At 41.3% G+C, this 19965-nt stretch overlaps 1 protein-coding gene across 1 annotated transcript in view; it reads left to right on the forward strand.

Annotated features, from left to right (window-relative positions):
- UBE2R2 (ubiquitin conjugating enzyme E2 R2) overlaps positions 1–19965 on the forward strand; it is a 50460-nt gene that overhangs the window by 22427 nt on the left and 8068 nt on the right. The window contains exon 2 of the mRNA XM_048932504.1: positions 17250–17336. Coding sequence (XP_048788461.1) covers positions 17250–17336 — 87 coding nt within the window. The remainder of the gene's footprint in view (positions 1–17249; positions 17337–19965) is intronic.

The raw sequence follows: 19965 nt of genomic DNA on the forward strand, positions 1-19965 counted from the left end.
TGTTTCTGTCTCTGTTCACCATCCGGTATGCCTTGAGCTTCCTGAGTGCTTTAATGAGTTCACTGCAATGCTTTCTGTTATTTTAAAGTGCCTTCTTGCTGTTGACAGGCTCTTTGTGCTATAGAACACTGAAGCTGACTACACAGAAAAAAGCTTGAAAAAATCTGCAGATCTGTTCTTGGCACTAATATGCAGTTTCTTCTAGACAGTTGACACTTGAGTCTTGTTGTCATATTTTAGTTTGTTGTCCTTGATACTGATTCATGCAATAAATCAAAGCTGCATGTCTTCTCAGTCCACTGTTCTGTTCTTGATACTGCCTCATCTGTTTTTGTTGGAAGATAATGCAGCTACGCTTGCATTGAGTTGCATGTACCGGCAGAGAGGAACAGAGTGTTAATAGAAAAGCTTTAAAAAAGAAGAAAGGCTTCAAATACGGCTTGGTCATCCCATGTAAATGATGATGGACATTTGTGCCCGCAGCTACTTTCAGCATCAGATCTGCAGCCCCTTCTCCAGTGACATAAGGCTCAGTTGGGGTCTTTGCAATGTTTTGATTTCCACAGTGCAATGTGCTTCTGATCTCTTTCATATTAGCTGCAGGATAATACGCTGAATATCTCAGTTAAATAAATCTCAGTTTGTAAATCTGAATTTTCCCTCAGTCTTTTTTAAAACTATGTCGTAACTGCTTGTGAAGTGCCACTTGAACTGTGTAGCACGCTGAAAATACTATTGCACTACATACGTATTTCTGAATACATCCTCTAGTAAGGATTCAGAACTCTAAATGCTAGCTTTTGGAATTTGTATTGTCTGATGTTACTGCACGAGAGATCCAGAGAAAACTCTTGAAGGCTGCATAGTAGTAGGCTCAAATGGTGTACCTACAACTGTTGATCATACTTTGTACTTTGAATTACTTCAATTTCAGATTAGTCTACAGTATTCAAACTATTTTAGAATTTAGTAACCTTGCAGTTCAGTGAGTGGAATTCAGAGTTCTTAGGACACTGAAATTTCAAACTAAATACTACCAGGTGGAAAACCATCCCCCTGAAGCTTTTTGCTTATTGCCTGGGAAAGGGTAAATGTTTAATGAAGATGATAAGAAAGTTCCCTGAGTAACAAAGGGTGACGGGGCTATTCCAAGCTAACAAGCTAGATGACCATTTAACTTCTGATTGCCTGGCATCACAAGCTCCCATGCTTCATTAGGCAGCTCAGTGCAAGTGAGCTTTTATACTGATGCGCCTGCAAATCTCATGTAATAACTGCCTGCTGCAGTTCAGCTGATGACCTAGCTGAAACATTTCTGAGATTAGAGTGCCCTGACTTCGCAGGCGTACTCTGCAATTGCATGCACAGCTCATGCTGCAGATTCTACAGAGGAACTTCTGCTCTGCCTTATAAAAACTGCTTAGCAGCTGAAGAAATAGTGATTATTAGAGATGAATTGCAGACATTTTTGCCACAGCGCACAACTTGAACCAGGCAGCTGCAGCTGGTTTCCTGGGATACCAGAGCAGAGCCCTTGAGCAGATAAAATGTTCCCCTTTGCTATTGGACTCACTGGTTTGTCAGTGCAGTCTAATCACCTCGCTTTGCAGAGCTCTCTGAAGTGGACAGTGTCTGGAAAACATTGGCAAAATCAATGTGATAACTTGTTCTGTTGTACATAAAGTTGAAAACTGGCAGTGCAGTCACCAGCAGTTATCTATCTGCTATACTTTAGTGTAACTCCCTAGTATTATATTAGCAGGTTAAGCATTCCTGGCTATGGTGTGTATTAGTGCGAGTGTGGTGTTTCTTAACATGACACATGATAACTAGCCAAGTCTTCTGCTTTTTTGATACCCAAGTGATTTGTGTTCTTACTTTAATACCAACACTTGCTTTTAGACAAGCTTTGACCTGGCTGCTACAAACATTGAGAACATGAAGAAGTCTCTTGAGGAAAAGTGGTCTTTTTTAAACCACTTTAAAACTTCTCACATAGTGGATGCAATGATAACCTTCAGAGTAAAGTTTAGATACTCTTAAGCTATCAGTCAGGAATGTGTAGGATATCTCCTGCCATTTGTGATGGTAATTGGAGGGAGAACTCCAGCTTTTCCAAACTTCAAAGCATAGTGTGCTAATTTGAAACTGCATTGAGTGTATTGAATTACAATTAAAAAAAAAAAAGAAAGAAAAAAAACCCACAACAATTTCTTACCCTACTGCTAAAACCTAGACTGATTTGAATGCATACATAATATAACCATCAACCACAAAAAGGAGGAGTGACAAAAGAAGGTAGTTAGGCCGTAACTTCAATTATGCATTCCTGTGCAAGGCTCCCTGACCTTGTGTGAACTAGAGTTGATATGTTTTGAAGTCCATCAGTATCAGTGTGGCCAAGATATGGTGGCTGAGCATCCAGAAATCTGTAGCTGAAGTCAGGTGCACTGTCTGGGAGGGGGAGAAGGTCCGAAGGTCCTTGTTGAGAAAGGTTCTTCCATTTCATCAGATTCTAAATCTGACTTGAGATGAAAGTATGTATCATGAATGTTGTCGACAGTATATACAGCTTCTTCTATTTCCTGTGATAGTAATGGCTTTGATTCCCTCCTTAGTTCACATAACCGTGGTAAGTGAGCTGTCTTGCTCTCCAGCAGGTTTCAGAAAGCACCAGCTTCTGCTGACCTAATTGATGCCAAAGGTGATAATTAAGCTTCCTATAAAGCTCTGAAAGCAGTCCTATTTGAGTAAAGTATTCATGAGTGTACTAATAGGTGGGTGCAAAGTGGGAGTTAAAAGGGATTCTCTTATCTCTGTGTGATTGCTTCACCATTGCCATGCAGGGGAGGAGAGCTCATCTGTTACTGCAGAGCATCTGGTAGTAAGGAGATAATAGTATTAAAATAGAATCAATGCCTCTGGGTATTTTCAGGTGCACCAAAGTGTAGCATTTAATAAAATAAAAAAAAAACCAGAAAATAGCATTTTACTGGGTGTTTTTTTCCAGGGGAAACGTTTAGAGTCCGTTCCTGCAGCTGTCCCCCCCATGCTGCTGCTGCAGTAGCGCAGGTATTTCCAACACTTTTTACTCTGAGCTCTTTGCAGTGTGATGGTGCATAATCCATGATGGTTTGGTGAGCTGATCATGTCCATAATCAGTCCTTGTGGAACCAATACTAAATACTTTTTTAAACCAGAACCATGTCATAGCACTCTTCCTACTCTGAAATTTCCAGCACATGGCTGTTCTTGTACAGAAACACAGCTAAGTGAAGCATAGAGAAAAATGGAGCTGCAGGGAAGCAGTTGACAACTATTGGTTCTCCCATCTCAGTAAGCAGAATGTTGATCTCCCTCCAAATCTGCCAAGGCATGCAAAGCTCTAAATGCATGTTGTTGCATCTTTACTCTACAGCAGCATGTAAATTATTCTGATTTTTTTCAGGAAATAAATGCCATACAAGAGCATAGTTGGGACTATCTGGAACTGTAGATTTGCAGACTACTTAGGGAGGAAAGAAATTGTATTTGGCTTCCAGTCAGTTTGGAGAGTAATTTTCATCTAGAGATCTAACACAGCAGCAGGGTTTATTATATTTATAATTTAAATAATGCATGATACTTAGCTTTTTATATATTATTTATTAAGCAGAGAATGCATTAAGAGCTATACTTTCTGTTGTGGTATATCCAGGTCTTGTAAAGCAGGTCTTACCAAGTGGCCGTTGCTGTAAACATACTGATCATGTATAGGTGGCTTTTCATTCGGTCTGCATGTAATTGTATACTTTCTGATAGTGTTTGAAAGATAATTCAACTTCAGTTTTTGTATGTGTGAAATTTTTGTGTATCAAGTGCAGTCATGAAGAAGATAGAGACCTTTGGTTTCTTGTGAGATAATTCTTCCAGAGGCTAAAAACCAAACCTCTCCAAAGTGCTTGAACAGTATCTAGTCTGTAGTTGCTGTTGGAAAGTACTGGGGCAGCATTAATGTTTGCAGCATTCAAACTTTTTAACAGAAGTCAGCTGTTCTGTTCAGTGCCTGGAGCCACATGTCCCTTTAAGTCCTCCAGTTCTTTAAGGACTAGATAGTAGAAACCAAATGGTATGTACACAACTGCAAGCAGGTCTCCAAATTATTTTCAACTTGGCTTTTTTGCTATGCTGAAGAAAGCATTATAATGTTGCAATTAGTGTTTCTCAAAAAGTATGGTGTTTCCAAGCTCCTGGAGGGAATAAAGCCAGCTTACCAGTTTTTGCCCTGCAGCATGCCAGTAGGGCTAATTCATACTCAGATTTCAAGATCTGAGAAATTATGTAGCTTCTTTGTATTCTTGAGCTTGCCAAAAGTGGTGCAAACAAGAGCACTTAACAGTTGATACTGTCAAATAGAGTCCAGGCTTTGGAAAAGTCATCTTCCAGCAGCAAAGCGTTCTTCAGCTTTGGCACATATGGAGCATACTGTCTGTGTAAAGTTGTTCCAGGGATTTGTTTCTTCAGTGCACACCTTGAACATCCTTACTTTTTGTATGCATAGTCACAGTTTAATTAAAAATATTGTTCAGCCTGTCAGTATGTGGCTTGTATAAATGAGATACAATCACTGCTCCATGTGCTGGCAAACTTTGGATTTCTTTGTTAGGTTTATATTTAAAATATGATGTGCAGTCTGAGGAGGACAAAAGTCTTCTTTATTGAGTCAAGGCAATGTGAAATTTGTAGGCAGAGCACCATTTAAGTCAGCCTACTGGATACCAGTTGTTTCTGTGGCTTCCAGTTGTTGACAGTCTGACTAGAAGCAGTGCGTCCATAAGCTAGCGTGAGTGCGTGCAAGGTTGTTCACTTATACTTGAGTCTCTGTTAATTCGTAATCGCATCTGCTTTATCACCACTAGAGGCTCCTCCAAGTCATGCTTTAGATTTGTTTGTCTGAAGGGAAGCAGCTTGTGCTTTAAGTTGGATGCAGGTGTTTGACAGCCTAACACCTCCTTACAAGCAGTGAAATAATATTTATTAAAAAACAATTGCTTGTCCTTTTGATGGGGTAGTTGAATAGGAATCATCAGTTAGAAATAATTACTGACCGTTAACTCCTGGTGAACTTTAAAATGGTGTTGAGTGGAAACTTATAGAGTTGGTTACCATTACCATTTGAAAAAAAGTTTGTGATGTTGAGTGTGGTCAAATCATTTTCATTTGACGTCAGCATATTTTATCCTGGCATAGATAAGGTTATGATTACTTCAGAGTTCAGATGTGTATTGAGGGTGGGTTTCCTCTGATAGTGATGCACATGTTCACAAAACATTGCCAGCTTCTGCTGCAATCTGGTTGTTACTGCATTCAACTTGGTAGGATCTAGGCATTTTATATCAGGTACCATCAAGCCAAGATGCAGACTTGTCAAACATCTGGACAACATTAACCAAGTTTTCAAAAATTAATCTTACAAGGCAGAGAGGAATGTCATTAAGCGTTCATAGCGAGCATACAAATCAGGATGAACCTTCTGTTCTCGTGCATTCCTGGGTTTTGATAGCCTCAGCTTAGTCCATATAAGAGCCAGCAAGTCCTTTGCTTGGGTTTTAGGCTTTATAGATGTGCAGACATAGTTTTTCTCAGAATGAAATAAGAGGTGTTTATTCCCAAATGGACCATGCAGATGCTACATTTTGAGCACTGTAGAATGCTGGAGCACATATTGGAGACTGTGTGTGTGATTGTGGAGTAAGTGGCAGTGATCTGTAGTCACAGATACTTGTGTGTGCTGATCATACCACTTTTTTAAGCAACAGAGGAACGTTTAGATGAATCTTTGCAGGAAAACAGTGTGACTTGTTTCTGTGGAGTCTTAGAAATAGGAAAGTGCTACGTGATTTCTGTCATGTATGGGAGGACTTACGGGAAGGCTGGCTCTTGTTGTTTGTTTCACCAGCATTCAGTTAGTGCTCTTAAACTCCAATGCCTTAAAAAGAAAAGCTGAAATTGAAAAGTAGATCTTGCCAGATTCACCAGAGAACTCTAGATAGAAAGCAGTATCTCACAATGTAGAACTTGCTCTAAGTTCTTGAAAAATCATTTTCTTCAGGCATGAGCTGTTGCTACACATCTCCATAGACACGGCTATAGCATCTCTTGTTGAGTTCTCTTTTAATCTACCTCTGCTGTTTAATCTTGCTGCTCCATATGGATTACTCTGTTAGATTTTTGCTGCTTCTTTTTCTACTGTAGTATTTTAAATTGTTTCTTCAGTCACATTCCTCACTAAATGCACACTATCAATCTGTGATAATCTACCCATCTTCCTAATATGACACTTCTGTATGATTGCTTATCTGTCACTCAAGTTGCATTCAAAGCTAAGTCAGACTTGCCATTTTGAGTAAGTGTTTTATCTGTGACATATGCTTAAATACAGAAACAAATTAATTAAGTTCAATTTCCTCCTTTTTCCTTTCCACTTACAGGTAGGCATTAGTGTGTAGTGTTAGAGCTGTTTGAGAGTCATCACTCATGCAATTGCTCAGGATTCCTCTGGTGATCAGGCAAGGTCCAGCTTTCTCTGTTCATACACTCAGCAAACCTGCATGTTCTCATCTCACACATGCCTCACTGCACAGCTCTGGTTTGACCTTGGGGGCTGCTTGACCTGCAGTAGTCTGCACTGGTTCTTCCTGGCTGTTACTCTTACTAGCTATGCCTTCAAATTTAATATAAATTATTTAAATTAATTAGATATAACTTTAATTTCAAGAATGTTTGATCATGTACAGAACTCAGCTTTTATCATCCTGTCTCTACTTTAATCAGAGGGGCAAAGTTTACCTTGGTAACTGTGCTGCACTGCAGAGGAATCAACCTGCTTTTCAATCTTTTGCCCGCACTTTCAGGAGGTATTTCAGGAAACTGCACATTCTGGCTTTATCTAGATGTCATGTTAGCCATTTACATAGTAACTTGTTGGAACGCAGGTAGGAGTATATGAATGCTAACTCTCAATTCTGTGTTGTATTTTCTCTCATCTGGCTTGAAAGATGTCTTATTAGTCATCTAATGTACTAGTCACATGTACTAGTGATGGTCAAGAACAACCATTTTATAGATGTTTTTTCTCTAGCCACTTGTAACAAAATTTCAGATGCTCCATGGTTGCTACAATACGGAGATGACTTAGGGCTGTGCTGCAGAGGTAAGGTCTGTATTACCCTATGAGCTTCAGATCATCTAAAACCCATGGCAGGGGTGAAAAGAGGTAGAGATGCTTTATGCTTTTTTGACTCACAACTAAGGAAAAGAAAAAAAAAAAGCACCCTGTTACCTAGAAACAATAGCCTGAGGCATGAGAATGGGTATGTATCAGCTAAAGCACTTATTTTAGCTTAAACTTAAACTTGATATCTCTGAATACCCTATGATAATGGAGCTGACAGGCACATTGTTATGCAGTAATGTGGAAAAACGCTCAAATGCAGACTTCTCAACAGTGAATACCTCACGACTTGATGCTATTTTCTGCAGCCAGCTAGGGGACGCTCAGCAGGGTGGCATTTTGCATGGGTGTGTCAAAGTTTGCTCCTCATACAAAACTAGGGACATTCTTCAGACAGCTGCAACATACAGTTGTATTGGTACAGGATTATAAAGCTGCATGAATCCAATCCTTGTCTCTACTCTAGGAGACAGTGCTGCTGTATTTATCTCTCTGGGTTGCAAGTGGTAGAGCCCTAAGCTGTATTTGCTTCTGCTGCTGAGTGTGATCTGCCTCTGCTTGCGATCGGCTCAGAACGGAACAGCTCACAGCTGGTAGAGCAGTGGCTGAAAGGTCGGCAGCATGGCTGCCCAGTGCTTAGTTGGCTTCTGCGTGTCAACCAGCCTAGGTAAGTTTCTTAGAGACTGCACTTCTTCAGCTGCAGTTCAGTTGCTCGATACCTATATGTCTTGTTTAAATAAAAGCTGGTACGCGAGCTTGAGAAATCTCTTGAGAAGAGCTGCTGCTGGCCGGATGAGAAACACGAAGTTGTGTAACACTGCAGCACTGTGCTTTGGTTTACACTTGCAATGCTATAAATATTCCTTTCCCCTTGCTGCTTATGAAAGAGGTGACTGCATCAAGGCCTGCCCTGAGTTTTTAGCAGAACATGTGATTGGTTTCCCTTGAGGAATGCTTTCCTCTTGCATACAGCCTGGATTGCATATGAAGAGAATCAAGGCAATTAGTCACTGACTGACTCATGAATGGTTAGGCTGCTATTTGTTTGAGAATTCTCTAAAAATAGTTAAACAGGCTGAAGCAAATGGTGTTTATTTATGAAGCTAGTTTGGACATCATCTTTTTGCTCAACAAATGCAAATTGTATAGCTTACCTCACTGAAAAATAGGAAATAATCTACTGCATTTTAGTGAATGTGCAAACTACTGGAGTGAACAGTGGAACTCACAGGAACTCTGTCACACCTGATACAAAAGGTTGTGAAGCTGTTTTGCTGCTGATCACTTGAATTTGTGCAGACTGAACTATGGAAATGACCAGGATAATTCCCAAGTACATCCTAGTGTCTGCTGTTCAACCGTTCCGTATATGCACGGAGTGTATCTACGTAAATCTGCTTACAAGAATTTACTTATCAAATCACGGAAGTTTGAAGTGTGAGATTGAGCAGTGTACTGAATATGCTGTAGACTTATGCAGCTTCTAATGAGATGTTGTGCTGGACCCTGAGGACTGGGCATACACACTTTACTGGAGAGCTTACACACATGCTGCCAGAGATGCCATTAATGCAACACAAACCTTTGAATAAGCAGTTTCAAGTATTCACAAATCTTGATTATTTTTTGAAACAGAGTTAGGATTTTTTTTTTTTCCTCTCAGAAATGGACACAAGCAGTTTTTAAAACTCTGCTTAGTACCACAAGTGTATGGATAAGATACCAGGTCAGGTATCCAATAGCATACCTTACAGTAGGGCTGCTTTGTGTGTAGCTCCTCCTTTAAAGCAGAGACCCAAGTGGAGATGGAAGCTTTAGATGCAGCATTGCTGGGTATCTTTAGGTCCTTCAGTAAGACCTAGACAGTACAGGGAGACCTCCGTTTCACACACTAGGAGTTATTCTTTCTATTCTGTCCAAACAAGGAAGTCAATATTTTTGTACAGATATAAATAAGAAGTGAGTCAGTTGTCTCTGCTTGAAAAATAGGCCAGCCTCTCTGCAGAGCACACTCCAAGTGAACCTCACGTTGTGTGATATAGCTTGTGTATAGACTACAGGGAAACTGGAAATCATCAGTCCCAAGGACTCAGCCTCAGCATGAGGACTTCAGGGATCATAAAAGTCCTCTCACATCTAGACTGCCGAAATTTGATCTTCCCATTCATACTGCTCTTAATCAGACCCAATTCTGGAGCAAGACTGAACTAGAAGCAGAATCTAGTGATATTTCAGCATGGAAATTCCCAGTAAACCTCAGCTGGCATCTGCTTTTTCGTGTGGGAATATGAAATTGCTTTATCATTGGCCTATGTGGGTGAAGTTTAGCAGAGCTGTTGGGCCTGTAGCTTGCAGTACAAAAGAGGACCAAGTCATTTGGTTTGTTTTTTTGTCTTATATAGCTGCTGGTAGCTGCCTCTTTTGTGATGAGCTAGCAGACAAATGTGAAAGCCAAGTGGAAAACGGACAGGTTGGAAATTTTTGTCTCTCCATTTCCAATTCAGTAACTCCTGCTGGATGCTACCTCTCTTGCAGCCTAGGGCATGGTGCTGAGGCAGGAAAAACCTCTGCATCAGAGCAAGGTTTGAACCTCAGGCAGCTGGCAGTGGGCACTGGCTGGTGAGGCCGTGCTCAGCATTGTGATGGGATATGAAACATCCCCAGAAGCATGCAGGTGGCCTGATGCCAAGGGCAGTTGTTACTCAGTTTTCAGCTTGTTCCAATCTCTCTGTCTGCAGTAAACTTTCCAAAACACAAGTGCTTGCAGCTGCCCTGTCTTCAGCTGGATGCTCCTAGCCTGAGAGCACTGACAAGGAGCATTTTTAACAGGAGCCAAAGTGGCTGTCTCAATTAGCTGGACAATATTATGGAATATCCCTGCAGTAGAGCTCACTGCAGGAAGGAAATGTATTCTCTTAACTGCTAAACTGCTCGTGATCCTAAGTGCAGCTGACTTGTGCAGGCTAACTCAATCTCTCAATGAGCAGCAGCTGTCATGGACAGTTATTACAGTAAGGCTGAAATCTCCAGACTGAATTTTTAGGATATCAAACAGCAACTATATTTAAAAAACAAAACCCCTTCTGTTTCTTTTGAGTAATGTTAGAAGAAAAAGGTCTGTTTTGCAGGCACTGCTTGTTCTGACTGACTTTATTGTTTGATTTACTCAGATCCCTTGAGATGCTCCAGACAGCAGAGTGTGAATGTATGAGATCACGGGAGCCTGGATGCAGTCCAACGGAACAGGGCTGCAGCATGCTGCCCAGTCCAGAACCATTCAGTTCAGCCACGGGTTCATGTCGATTGTTAGTCCTGTGATTTCAGATCGAAGAAGCTACAAACTAACATGGGATTCAAAACCCTTACTGTAAAGCTGTAATTGTTCTTTGATGGTCATATTACAGACTTGCTGCTTTGGTGTAGGTTGTGTGACTTAGCTGTCCCAGCTTTTTTAAAAAGAAGTTTTGCTAAAAAGAAATCTGTTCTATGCTTGAGTAGCCTTCCCTTGAAAATGTTTGGTATTGCCTCAGGTAATTGCATATAGAGATATGTAAGATATGACTTAGTTGAAGCAAGAATGGACTCCTCTGCCTGTCAAACCAGTCTCTGATTTTGTAAGTTAACCTCACTTTTTGAGTCATCTTTGGCCTTCCCATTTGTTGCTCTATTTCTTTTTTCTTTTTTTTTTTTACTTTGTTGAACTTAGTGTCTTTTTTGACTTCTAGTTCACTTCACATTCAAGTCTTCATGATTTAAATTCCCTATGAAACAGATCAGGTAATACAGAATATAAAGCATTTAATACTGTTCATACGGCCATTGAGCAACAAGGGACTTTTCTGAACTTGAAAGGCTTAATTCTCCCAACCTTCTAACTTGGACTAGAATCACAGAATCATAGAATGGTTTGAGTTGGAAGGGACCTCTAATATCATATCATAATCATATAATAATTCCAACACCCTGCTATGGGCAGGGACACCTCCCTCTAAACCAAGTTGCCTAAAGCCCCATCCAGCCTGGCCCTTGAGTGCTTCCAGGGACAGCACATCCACAGCCTTGCTGGGCAACCTGTTTCAGTTTCACCACCCACTCCATAAAGAATTTCTTCTGAATACCTAGTCTGAATCTACCCTTTTACAGGTTAAAACAATTTCTCCTCATCGTGTCACTACACACCTTATTAAAAGCCCTTCCCTGGCTTTCTTGTAGGCCCTTCATGTACTGGAAGGCTGCTGTAAGGTCCACCCAGAGTCTTCTCTTATCCAGGCTGAATAGCACCAGCTCTATCAGCTTATCCCCATAAGTGAGATCCATGTAGATGGCTTCAGTTGCTCTTCCTTTATCCACTGATGCTGTAGCTCCATCATAAAAGGCCACCAAGTTTGTCATGCACGAGTTGCTCTTGGTGAAGCCATGTTGGTTACCACTGATCATCTCATCTTTATTTCCGATGTGCTTTAGTAGAGCCTTCAGGAGGATCTGCTCTATCATCTTGCCAGGCACAGAGGGAAGACTGACTGGCCTGTAGTTCCCTGGATCTTCTTTTTTCCTTCTCAAAAATGGAGGCTAATATTCTCCTTTTCCAATCAATGGTAATTTCACCAGGCTGCCATGACCTTTCAAATACGATGGACAGTGGTTTGGCAACTTCATCTGCCAGTTCCCTCAGAACCTGTGGATGGATCTCAGTGAGTCCCATGGACTCCTGCATCTTCAGGTTCTTTAGATGGTGGAGATTTGGTCCTACTATCCTAAAAGCACAATCAATGTCAATATGATGATCTGGTGTTGCTGGAAAGTAATGCCAGAATGCACAGAATCACTGAATTGCAAGGCTTGGAAGGGATGTAAAGAGATCGAGTACAACCTCCATGCTAAAGCATGTTTCCTGCAATAGATGACACAGGTTGGCGTCCAGACAGGTCTTGAATATTTCCATTGAAGGAGTCTCCACAACCTCTCCTGTTCCTGTGCTCTGTCACTCTTACCATAAAGTTCTTAAGCATGTTATTACAGAACTTCCTATGTTCAAGTTTTATGCCATTGCTTCTTGTCCTATCACTATACACTGCCAAGAAGAGCCTGGCCTCACCCATTTGCCTCTCTCCTCCCTGTAGATGTTTATAAGCATTTACCAGATCCCCTTTCTGTCTTCTTTTCCCTGAACAGACCCAGGACGCAGACCAGGTTACTCACTAGGGTTGTCTCCCGTTCTACTGTAATAAAGTGCTTGGGTCCTAGGTCATAATATGTGGAGCTGAAATAGCAACATTGTTCTTGCATTCCTTGTTACCTTTTTCAGTAATTGACCTTTACTGGAAAAAGTTATTAAATTAATATTGAGCCATTACAGTATGCCTAGCCTTAGTGCTGCTTTTCTGGTTCTGAAGCTGAAGGACATCAGGGTGCTTTAAACCTCACTGGTGTGCAGAACAGGCTGCTGACCTCCACTAAACGTGTTTTCCAGCACACAGTGTTTAATACTGCATGCCATAATCCAGGCTTAATGTGGAAGAGGAAAATCCACTAGATGAATTGTATAAATGCTGGATGTGCTACAAGCAATAAAGGGCATTTTGTGGGATTACATATTAACACTAAACCCCGTGGTGGTCTTGTAGTTCCTGCTTTTGTTGGTTCTCTCTGTGCTAAATGCATGGTGCAGGTAGCACTGTGTTGGCAGGAGATGCACAAAATCTTTTAAAAATTCAAATGCTTCCTTTGTATCTCAACTACAGTTTTCAAAAGGTGTTCAGTTTAACTTATGTGGCGTTTTCATAGGGCTTGTGTTGAGCTGATGATGTTACAAAAGAGAAATTACTTTAACTGGCATTGTCAGAAATGTCAAAAAGCTGCAGTTTCCATTGGCCACAGTTAAAAGCTCCTGGCTTTCCTGATATCACCAAATCAGGTCAGTTGTTGTGATGCTGGTGGCTTTCCAGGAAATGGGTACCCCCCCAGCTTTCCCCCCCCCTTGCCTTTCTGCAGAGGACAAATAGGATGGATTCACTGTTCCTGCCTTCACTGCCTGAAAATATAGCATAGGTTTTCTCAGCATGAGAAGTATATGAAAACACTGTCAGACAACAAAGTGTCATAGACAGCTGGGCTGGAATAAATTCTGGATTTCTAAACAGCTAAGTTAGGAGTGAGCCCTACTTCTGTCAGTGTTCCCCACCAAGAGGGTGATGGGATTAATATGTAAGTGTTGATTCAGTTATGTGGCAAGACCTCTGGAAACTCAAAGTCACTGCACTAGTTATTCATAGTGACTGAATCAGGGCTTCAGCAGCTGGTAAAAACACTGGATTTGCATTTTCAGTCTGATGACTTGGATATCTAGTAGGATTTTATTTTTCCTACATACGTAGATTTCACTATGGCTGTGCCTTACCAAGTATGGAGTCTGAAGAAAACTTAAATCTGAAGTGTGATCAGCACTGACAATGCCAATGAGCAAGACAGTAAAATAGGAAACAGCAGAAGTGAGGATGCTGCCAACAATAATCTTGAAATGCTTTGTGGTGTGATTGGGAGGTTGAAGCTCTTGTGCAGTAGCAGTAGATGCCTGCTGAACTCTGAATCTTCTGCTAGTCTGGTCTGTGTGACATAGCATGTGGTGAGTCTATGCATTTCTTTCTAGGGTCTGTAAGTATGACAAGTTATAAATTGGGGAAGGAGGAATGGATGAGTGACCCTGTTTCTGTCAGGTGCTTTCTGTGGTGTCAAGGAGCCAGGGTGAGAAGGCAGCTGAAATCAAGATGCTGAAATGGGATTATGTCTGTAGGAGTCAAACCCATGGTAAATGCGGTAGTGGCTGGAAACTTACGGGGGTGCCTGTGGACAGAGATGAGTTAAATGTCGAGTACTAGGTTCATTTGTCTGGATGCAGGCAGGCTGACAAAGAGCTCCCTTGCAGCTCTGCCACTTTCAGTATGTAGCAGTCCTGGCTGAGCTTGCTGGGAACAGGAAGCAGTTTTGAGAGCTCAGCTTGAAACCTTAAGAAGAAACCTCATGAGCTATTGCTTAGTTTCATAAATAAAGTTATTGCTTAATTCAGTCTCTTTTTTTTTTTTTTTTTTTTTTTTCCCCTCTTAATACACTTAGAATTGGGCTTGCAGTGGAAAAAAAATGACTTGTAATTGTGGCTGTTCCTTTATCTTTGCAAGCAGTCTTGCAGTTTGTCTTGGAAATTCTTGGCAAGCTTAGCCCATCAGAAAATCAAATAGCATTTGGTGAGTATAGAGTGGTGTTACGTAATTTTATGGGATTTTCTGTTACAGAAAAGATGCAGAATAATTCTCTGGGATTTGTTTGTTATGCTCTGGAAAAACAGCTGTTTTGTTTTTCGTCTTCTGAATGATCTCAGCGTGGGGACCTGAAAGTGGCACTTAGTAGGAAAAAATCCCTGCTTGTAGTGTGGAGTTTCCTACTCCAGTGGCTTGTAGCTCTGAAATTGAGCTTTGTACAGAGGCTTCATTTTCTTTGTGTTTCAGTACTGTTTCTTAATGTGCCAAACACACAGGTTAGCTAGATACATCCCACAGAGTTGCCCTGCCATTTCTCTAAACAGGGTTGATTACAGGCAAGCTGGTGTCTCAGCTGCCTCTGCAGAAAGGTAGAAGTTTTCTGGAGCATTTTTTGGAGCTTGAGGCATTCTTCCCATAGTAAAACATCAGCTTTCATTAATTCCATGACAATTGCTGTGCAGGCAGTCCAATAGCCCTCCTCTATTGCAGAGGTGTGACTGCAGAACAGGGTTTAGAAACTAGAAGCCATCTTCCAGTGTCTAAAAGCATGATTCTGCCATGCACAGAGACCATAAATGCTGTTTTGACTTGGCTTTTTCAGTAGTCTTCTTGAGGTGAAACTCTCAGGTTTAGATGACGTGAGAGCAGAGGGTCTGTACTGGCTGGAATGAGGTCTTCTTCCTTAGAACCCAGCTATGTATGTGGGTTGTGAACATGACAAGGCTGTCATGCTACCAGTGAGGTCTTTTTTCAGTCAATTAGGTACTATACCTGTATGTAAGACCATACAGCTCCTGCCAAGAGTTCTTCTAGCTAGCTCCATCCTGAGCTTTGTAGTCTCTTGTGTTTTTAATTTCAGACCTTGGGCTGTTTCATGTCTTAGATCTCACGAAACTGCATGTAAGCACAGGAGTGGGCATGGGAAAGCCCCAGCGGTCTGAAGAAGTCTGCAAGCACTTGAGCTGAACTAAACCTGTCCTTTGTAAATCTTTGCTCTGCTCCAGTGCTGGGCAGCGCATTCCAGCTGCCTTGCTGCAGCACTTGATTGCTTCTACAGTGATAACAGGCACTTGCCTGCTCTTCTTGGAGCAGTGCCATCCACGTAACTGACCTTAAACCGTGGGCTAGGATTGTTTAAGGAGACGTGAATCATTTGGCTGTGGATATGTCAGGGCAAATTCTTGTGGTGTAAGGGCTTGATACTGCTGTGCATTCAGCAGCATGAGAAGAGTGCAGCATGTTAGCTGTGTGAGTCACTGAACTTTTATCAGCAAGTTCTGCTCTTGCTACCTGGCACTTTGGCTTAATAAAATTTGGCTTACAGTGCACAAGCATATGCCAGTCTGTGAGTAAAACTGCATTCAGCTACTTAGGTAGAGTCATAAAATCTTTTGAGTTGGGAGAGACCCTTAAAGACCTTCTGTTCCAGTTCCTCTCAGTGAGTGGGGACACCTACAGCTCTGTCAGGTGCTCAGAGCCACTCCAGCCTGACCCCTCAAAATCAATTCTGTAAATGTTTCTGGAACTTTGTTTAAAAAAAAAAAAAATCAATAAAACTTCCCATAGTCTGTCCTAAGAACAAGATCAGCAACTGTTTCTGGGGTAGGTGGCTAAGAACTGAATCATTGAATCATAGAATCATTGAGGTTGGAAAAGACCATTCAGATCATCTAGTCCAGCCATCAACCCATCCCCACCATGCCCATTGACCACGTCCATCAGTGACACATCTCCGTGTCATCACCCTGGGCAGCCTGTGCCAGTGCCTCCACACTTCTTGTGAGAATAACTTTTTCCCAATACCCAACCTGAAGTGGCAGGACTTGAGCAGAGTTTCAGGCTTGTTCCATGTGTGACTTGCTGGGGTTTTATTTCTCGTGTTCCCAGTCACAGCTTTGGGGCAGAGGATGGGGAGTGCTACTCTGGAGATCCCATCTGGGGCTGGTGGAGGGGCTCCAGGCAGGTGGAACTGTGCCAGGAGATGGTTTTGGGCTTTGCTGTGCATAACTATTCCCTACTGGTTGACTTTTTTGGCTGTTCTGAATGACAGGACGACATAGAAGATAATATCCAGTGCTGGTATCTTTGCAGCCTCTGCACAACAGACTCAGCTCTGAGTCTTGTTCCACCAGTGTCTGCTGACAGCATGGGTATTGGGTGGTAATGTTTGCTGTCCTAGCCCATCAGTGTTTGGTTCGTTGGTTTGCACAGATTTATTAGACACAAAAAGAGTATTCAGGCATGTTTGCTATGGCAAGAAGTACAGTGTTAGGAACCTAAGCAGATGGATCAGTCCCTTTTATATAAGAAAAGCAAAACCCCTTGGGTCTCAACTAAAAAGTGTTCAAATCTCTTTTCCACACAAAAAGATTAGTTTAAAAGTTTTGCACTGGCACGTGTGAAACAGCTACTCTCATTACAGTACATGCTGTTAGCTTGCTTCTGAACCCAGCAAGAAGCAATGATACCTTGAGTTCTTCTGTCTTTTCGCATCTGTTTTACCCTATGGAACAACAGCTGTCGGATAGTGCTGCTTGAATTTGGACATGTTAAATAACCTTTTAGTTTATTTTCAGGGCTGAACTTGAGCTGTTAGAGCCCAGGTGTAAAATTTTTTTCCTTTTTTTAATTACTGTTCTGTTTTGACTGAAACTGTAGAGTTGTATTGCAGGTCCACGTAGGCACTGGTATATAAAATGAAGATGTTTTGCAGCCCTGATGGAAATTGTAGTGGTAGCTTGTTATCTCCTTTTGTCCTAACTAAGGTATTTTGCTTTTTCCAGGCTCACATTAAATTCCCTATTGACTATCCGTATTCACCACCTACCTTCAGATTCCTGACCAAAATGTGGCACCCCAACATTTATGAGGTAAAAGTTCATTTGTTTGTTTTTTTAAATAAGTTTTTCGCAGGCATGTAGGAAGGTTTTCTAATTTTCAAATGTGTATTGTTGGTACTCAATGTCTCTGGCCGTAACTGAAGCAGTTAGCAGTTTATGTTAAATGCCAGATTCGTGGTTGAACAGTTAATTCTAAAACCTGTATGAAATGCTGTTCTTGTAGGCAAGGATGGAGCCTTTATTATACCAGCAAGCACAGCTGGCAGCCTCAGGTGAAGCACTGTATGAATGCCAGCAGTTTCAAGGGGTTCTTGGATAAAGGTGTCTTAACCTGCTGTGGTACATAAGAAATTAGTGGTTGTTGATGTGCTTTTCATTATCATTTTCATCACATCCCACAAAACTGTAAAACAACTATATAAAACAAATACAAAAAAATATAAAAAAAGGGAAAAGTCTTCTGCAGCAACCAGCCTACAAGTGAAGGGGCTTGGTGCACTCTGACTGCAAGAGAACTGGAGCTGAGTTGGAGTCCAGAAGTCTTGTGCAGCCTGGTCACCAATTTGAAGCAGCCCTTAGATCAGTTTGTGCACTGGTCACACCCAAAGGATAATACTATGGGTTGATGAATCCATAACTGGGTCTTGGTACAACTAATAGGAAGTGGAATATTCTTATGTAAGTGCTCTTTGGCAAGCAGCACTCCCTAGCTTGAAAGCATTGTTTTGGAGCAACTTCAAGTGATTATTGCAATTGGTTCAAAACCAACCAGTTTCAGAAAGCCATATTTGAAAGTTGAAGACCTGTTGTAGATAGGTGTAGATGAAAACAAGCTTTTAGAGGCCAGTCAAATTCCTGCTGAACTTTTGAATATTTTAACCAAATGTCAGCCTTCTAGGACTGCTACCAGAATGCTTTTCAAGATGCTAAAGGCCTTTCAAAAATGCTCTTGTCACCTTGTCTTCTTGAAAGAGATTGTGCAGGCTTCCTATGGGTCCAAACAGGAATGTCATTTCTCTTCCTCACTGCGAGCTTCATTTGATGCCTTGGGCTTCGAAGGCCCTTTGCTAACAAGTCACTGCTGCTGGATGTCCTAGATGAGTGCTCTCCAAATGTCACACTGAACTTCACTTATCTTTTAGTCATAAATAGCCAAAAGCTTAACCAAACTTCAGTGCAAAACAGGATTGTAATTAGCTCTAATTACTGGATGCGCAGGAGGACTATTCCTTTGTTAGGCACAGGGTCTTCCGAAAATCAGTCATCTAACAGTCTGCTGTCTTCAGTTTTGGACTTGACACCAAATCTAACATGTAGCCAAGGATAGCATTTCTTTTTAAGGATCATTTTCAGTAGCATGGGAGTTTGATCTACAAATAAAGAAAAAAAAACAACAACAAAAGTCTTGACACCTGCAGATTATTGCAGAAGTGTAGCATAGATGTTTCTGAATCCAGACATTCTCATGCAGGAGGTGAGTGGGAAATGGTTACCAAAGTGGTACATACAAAATGAGTCTTGGAAAGGACCTCTCCCAGTGCCAGTGGGAAAGATGAAAAATTGGCTCTAGAAACAGCTGAAGGTAGGAGGAGAAACTAACCCAAAACCTGATGGGTGTTCTTTGGGGTTACTCTTCAAATACTCCAGCACTCATCTTTGTTCTTTGTGTTCGTAGTGATATTTCTTGGAGCTGAGGGAATCTGAAACAGCTTGCAGGCTGTTTTGGAAACAACATATAAGCACTGAAGATGAGGCACTGGGATAACTCCAAATGAAACTGAGAATAAATCAGCGAAGGGCTTGAGGTTTGAGGGTTTGTCAGGAGGGAAAAAAACATCTTTCAGTGTAGTGGAGATGAAAGAAAGTAACAGTTTGCAGAATCTGCTGGTGAGACCAGATGGAGAGGTTGAGGCTGACGTTCCAGTTCTGAGCAAACACTTCAGTAACTTATGCATTTTCCTCATCCCACTTGCTCGGTCATCTAGTTTAGCTTTAGATTTTTATTTTTGAGGTAACACAACCTTCTCATTCCATCATAATAGATGTATAGGTTCTTCCTTCTTCTAGTTGATAGAAACAAGGAAAGTGATATATTTATCTTTCGAAAATGTATATAGGATGACTACACTGTCTACCTGACTACACTGATCCCTAAATGCTTGTGCTGACTTCATCAGGTCCCACCATACTTCAGCTTCTTCAGACTCAACCTTGCCCTGTTTGTGGTCTCAAACATGTAACACTAACTATAGCAAAAGGGAAAAATCCTAGCTTCCCTCTTCACGTTCATACTAAAATATTTGTTGGCCCAGATATTGCTTAACCTATGCTATGAAATGCTATGAAAGACTTCCCACAAGTGCTGCAGCTCTTTCTCGTGGTCAGCAACACTTTTTCCAGGTCAACATCACTAAATTTTCCTGGGAAATGTTTAAAGGAGAACCTGTGTAAACAAGAGGGAATTTGGAAGAAAGCCAGAGAGAATATAAACATTGAGTAAGGTTAATTTCACTTTAAAATGATAATAAAAATATTTATAGGTTGCACAAGTCTTTTGAGATCCAGAAAGAGAAACTGCCTTGTTATGGCAAACTGTACCAGCAACATAAACGTGTGCTTGGGTATTCAGCAGCTCCAGGTGCTACTTTGCTTTTTGTAG

The sequence above is a fragment of the Lagopus muta genome, chromosome Z, assembly GCF_023343835.1.
Source record: "Lagopus muta isolate bLagMut1 chromosome Z, bLagMut1 primary, whole genome shotgun sequence".
Lineage (NCBI taxonomy): Eukaryota > Metazoa > Chordata > Aves > Galliformes > Phasianidae > Lagopus > Lagopus muta.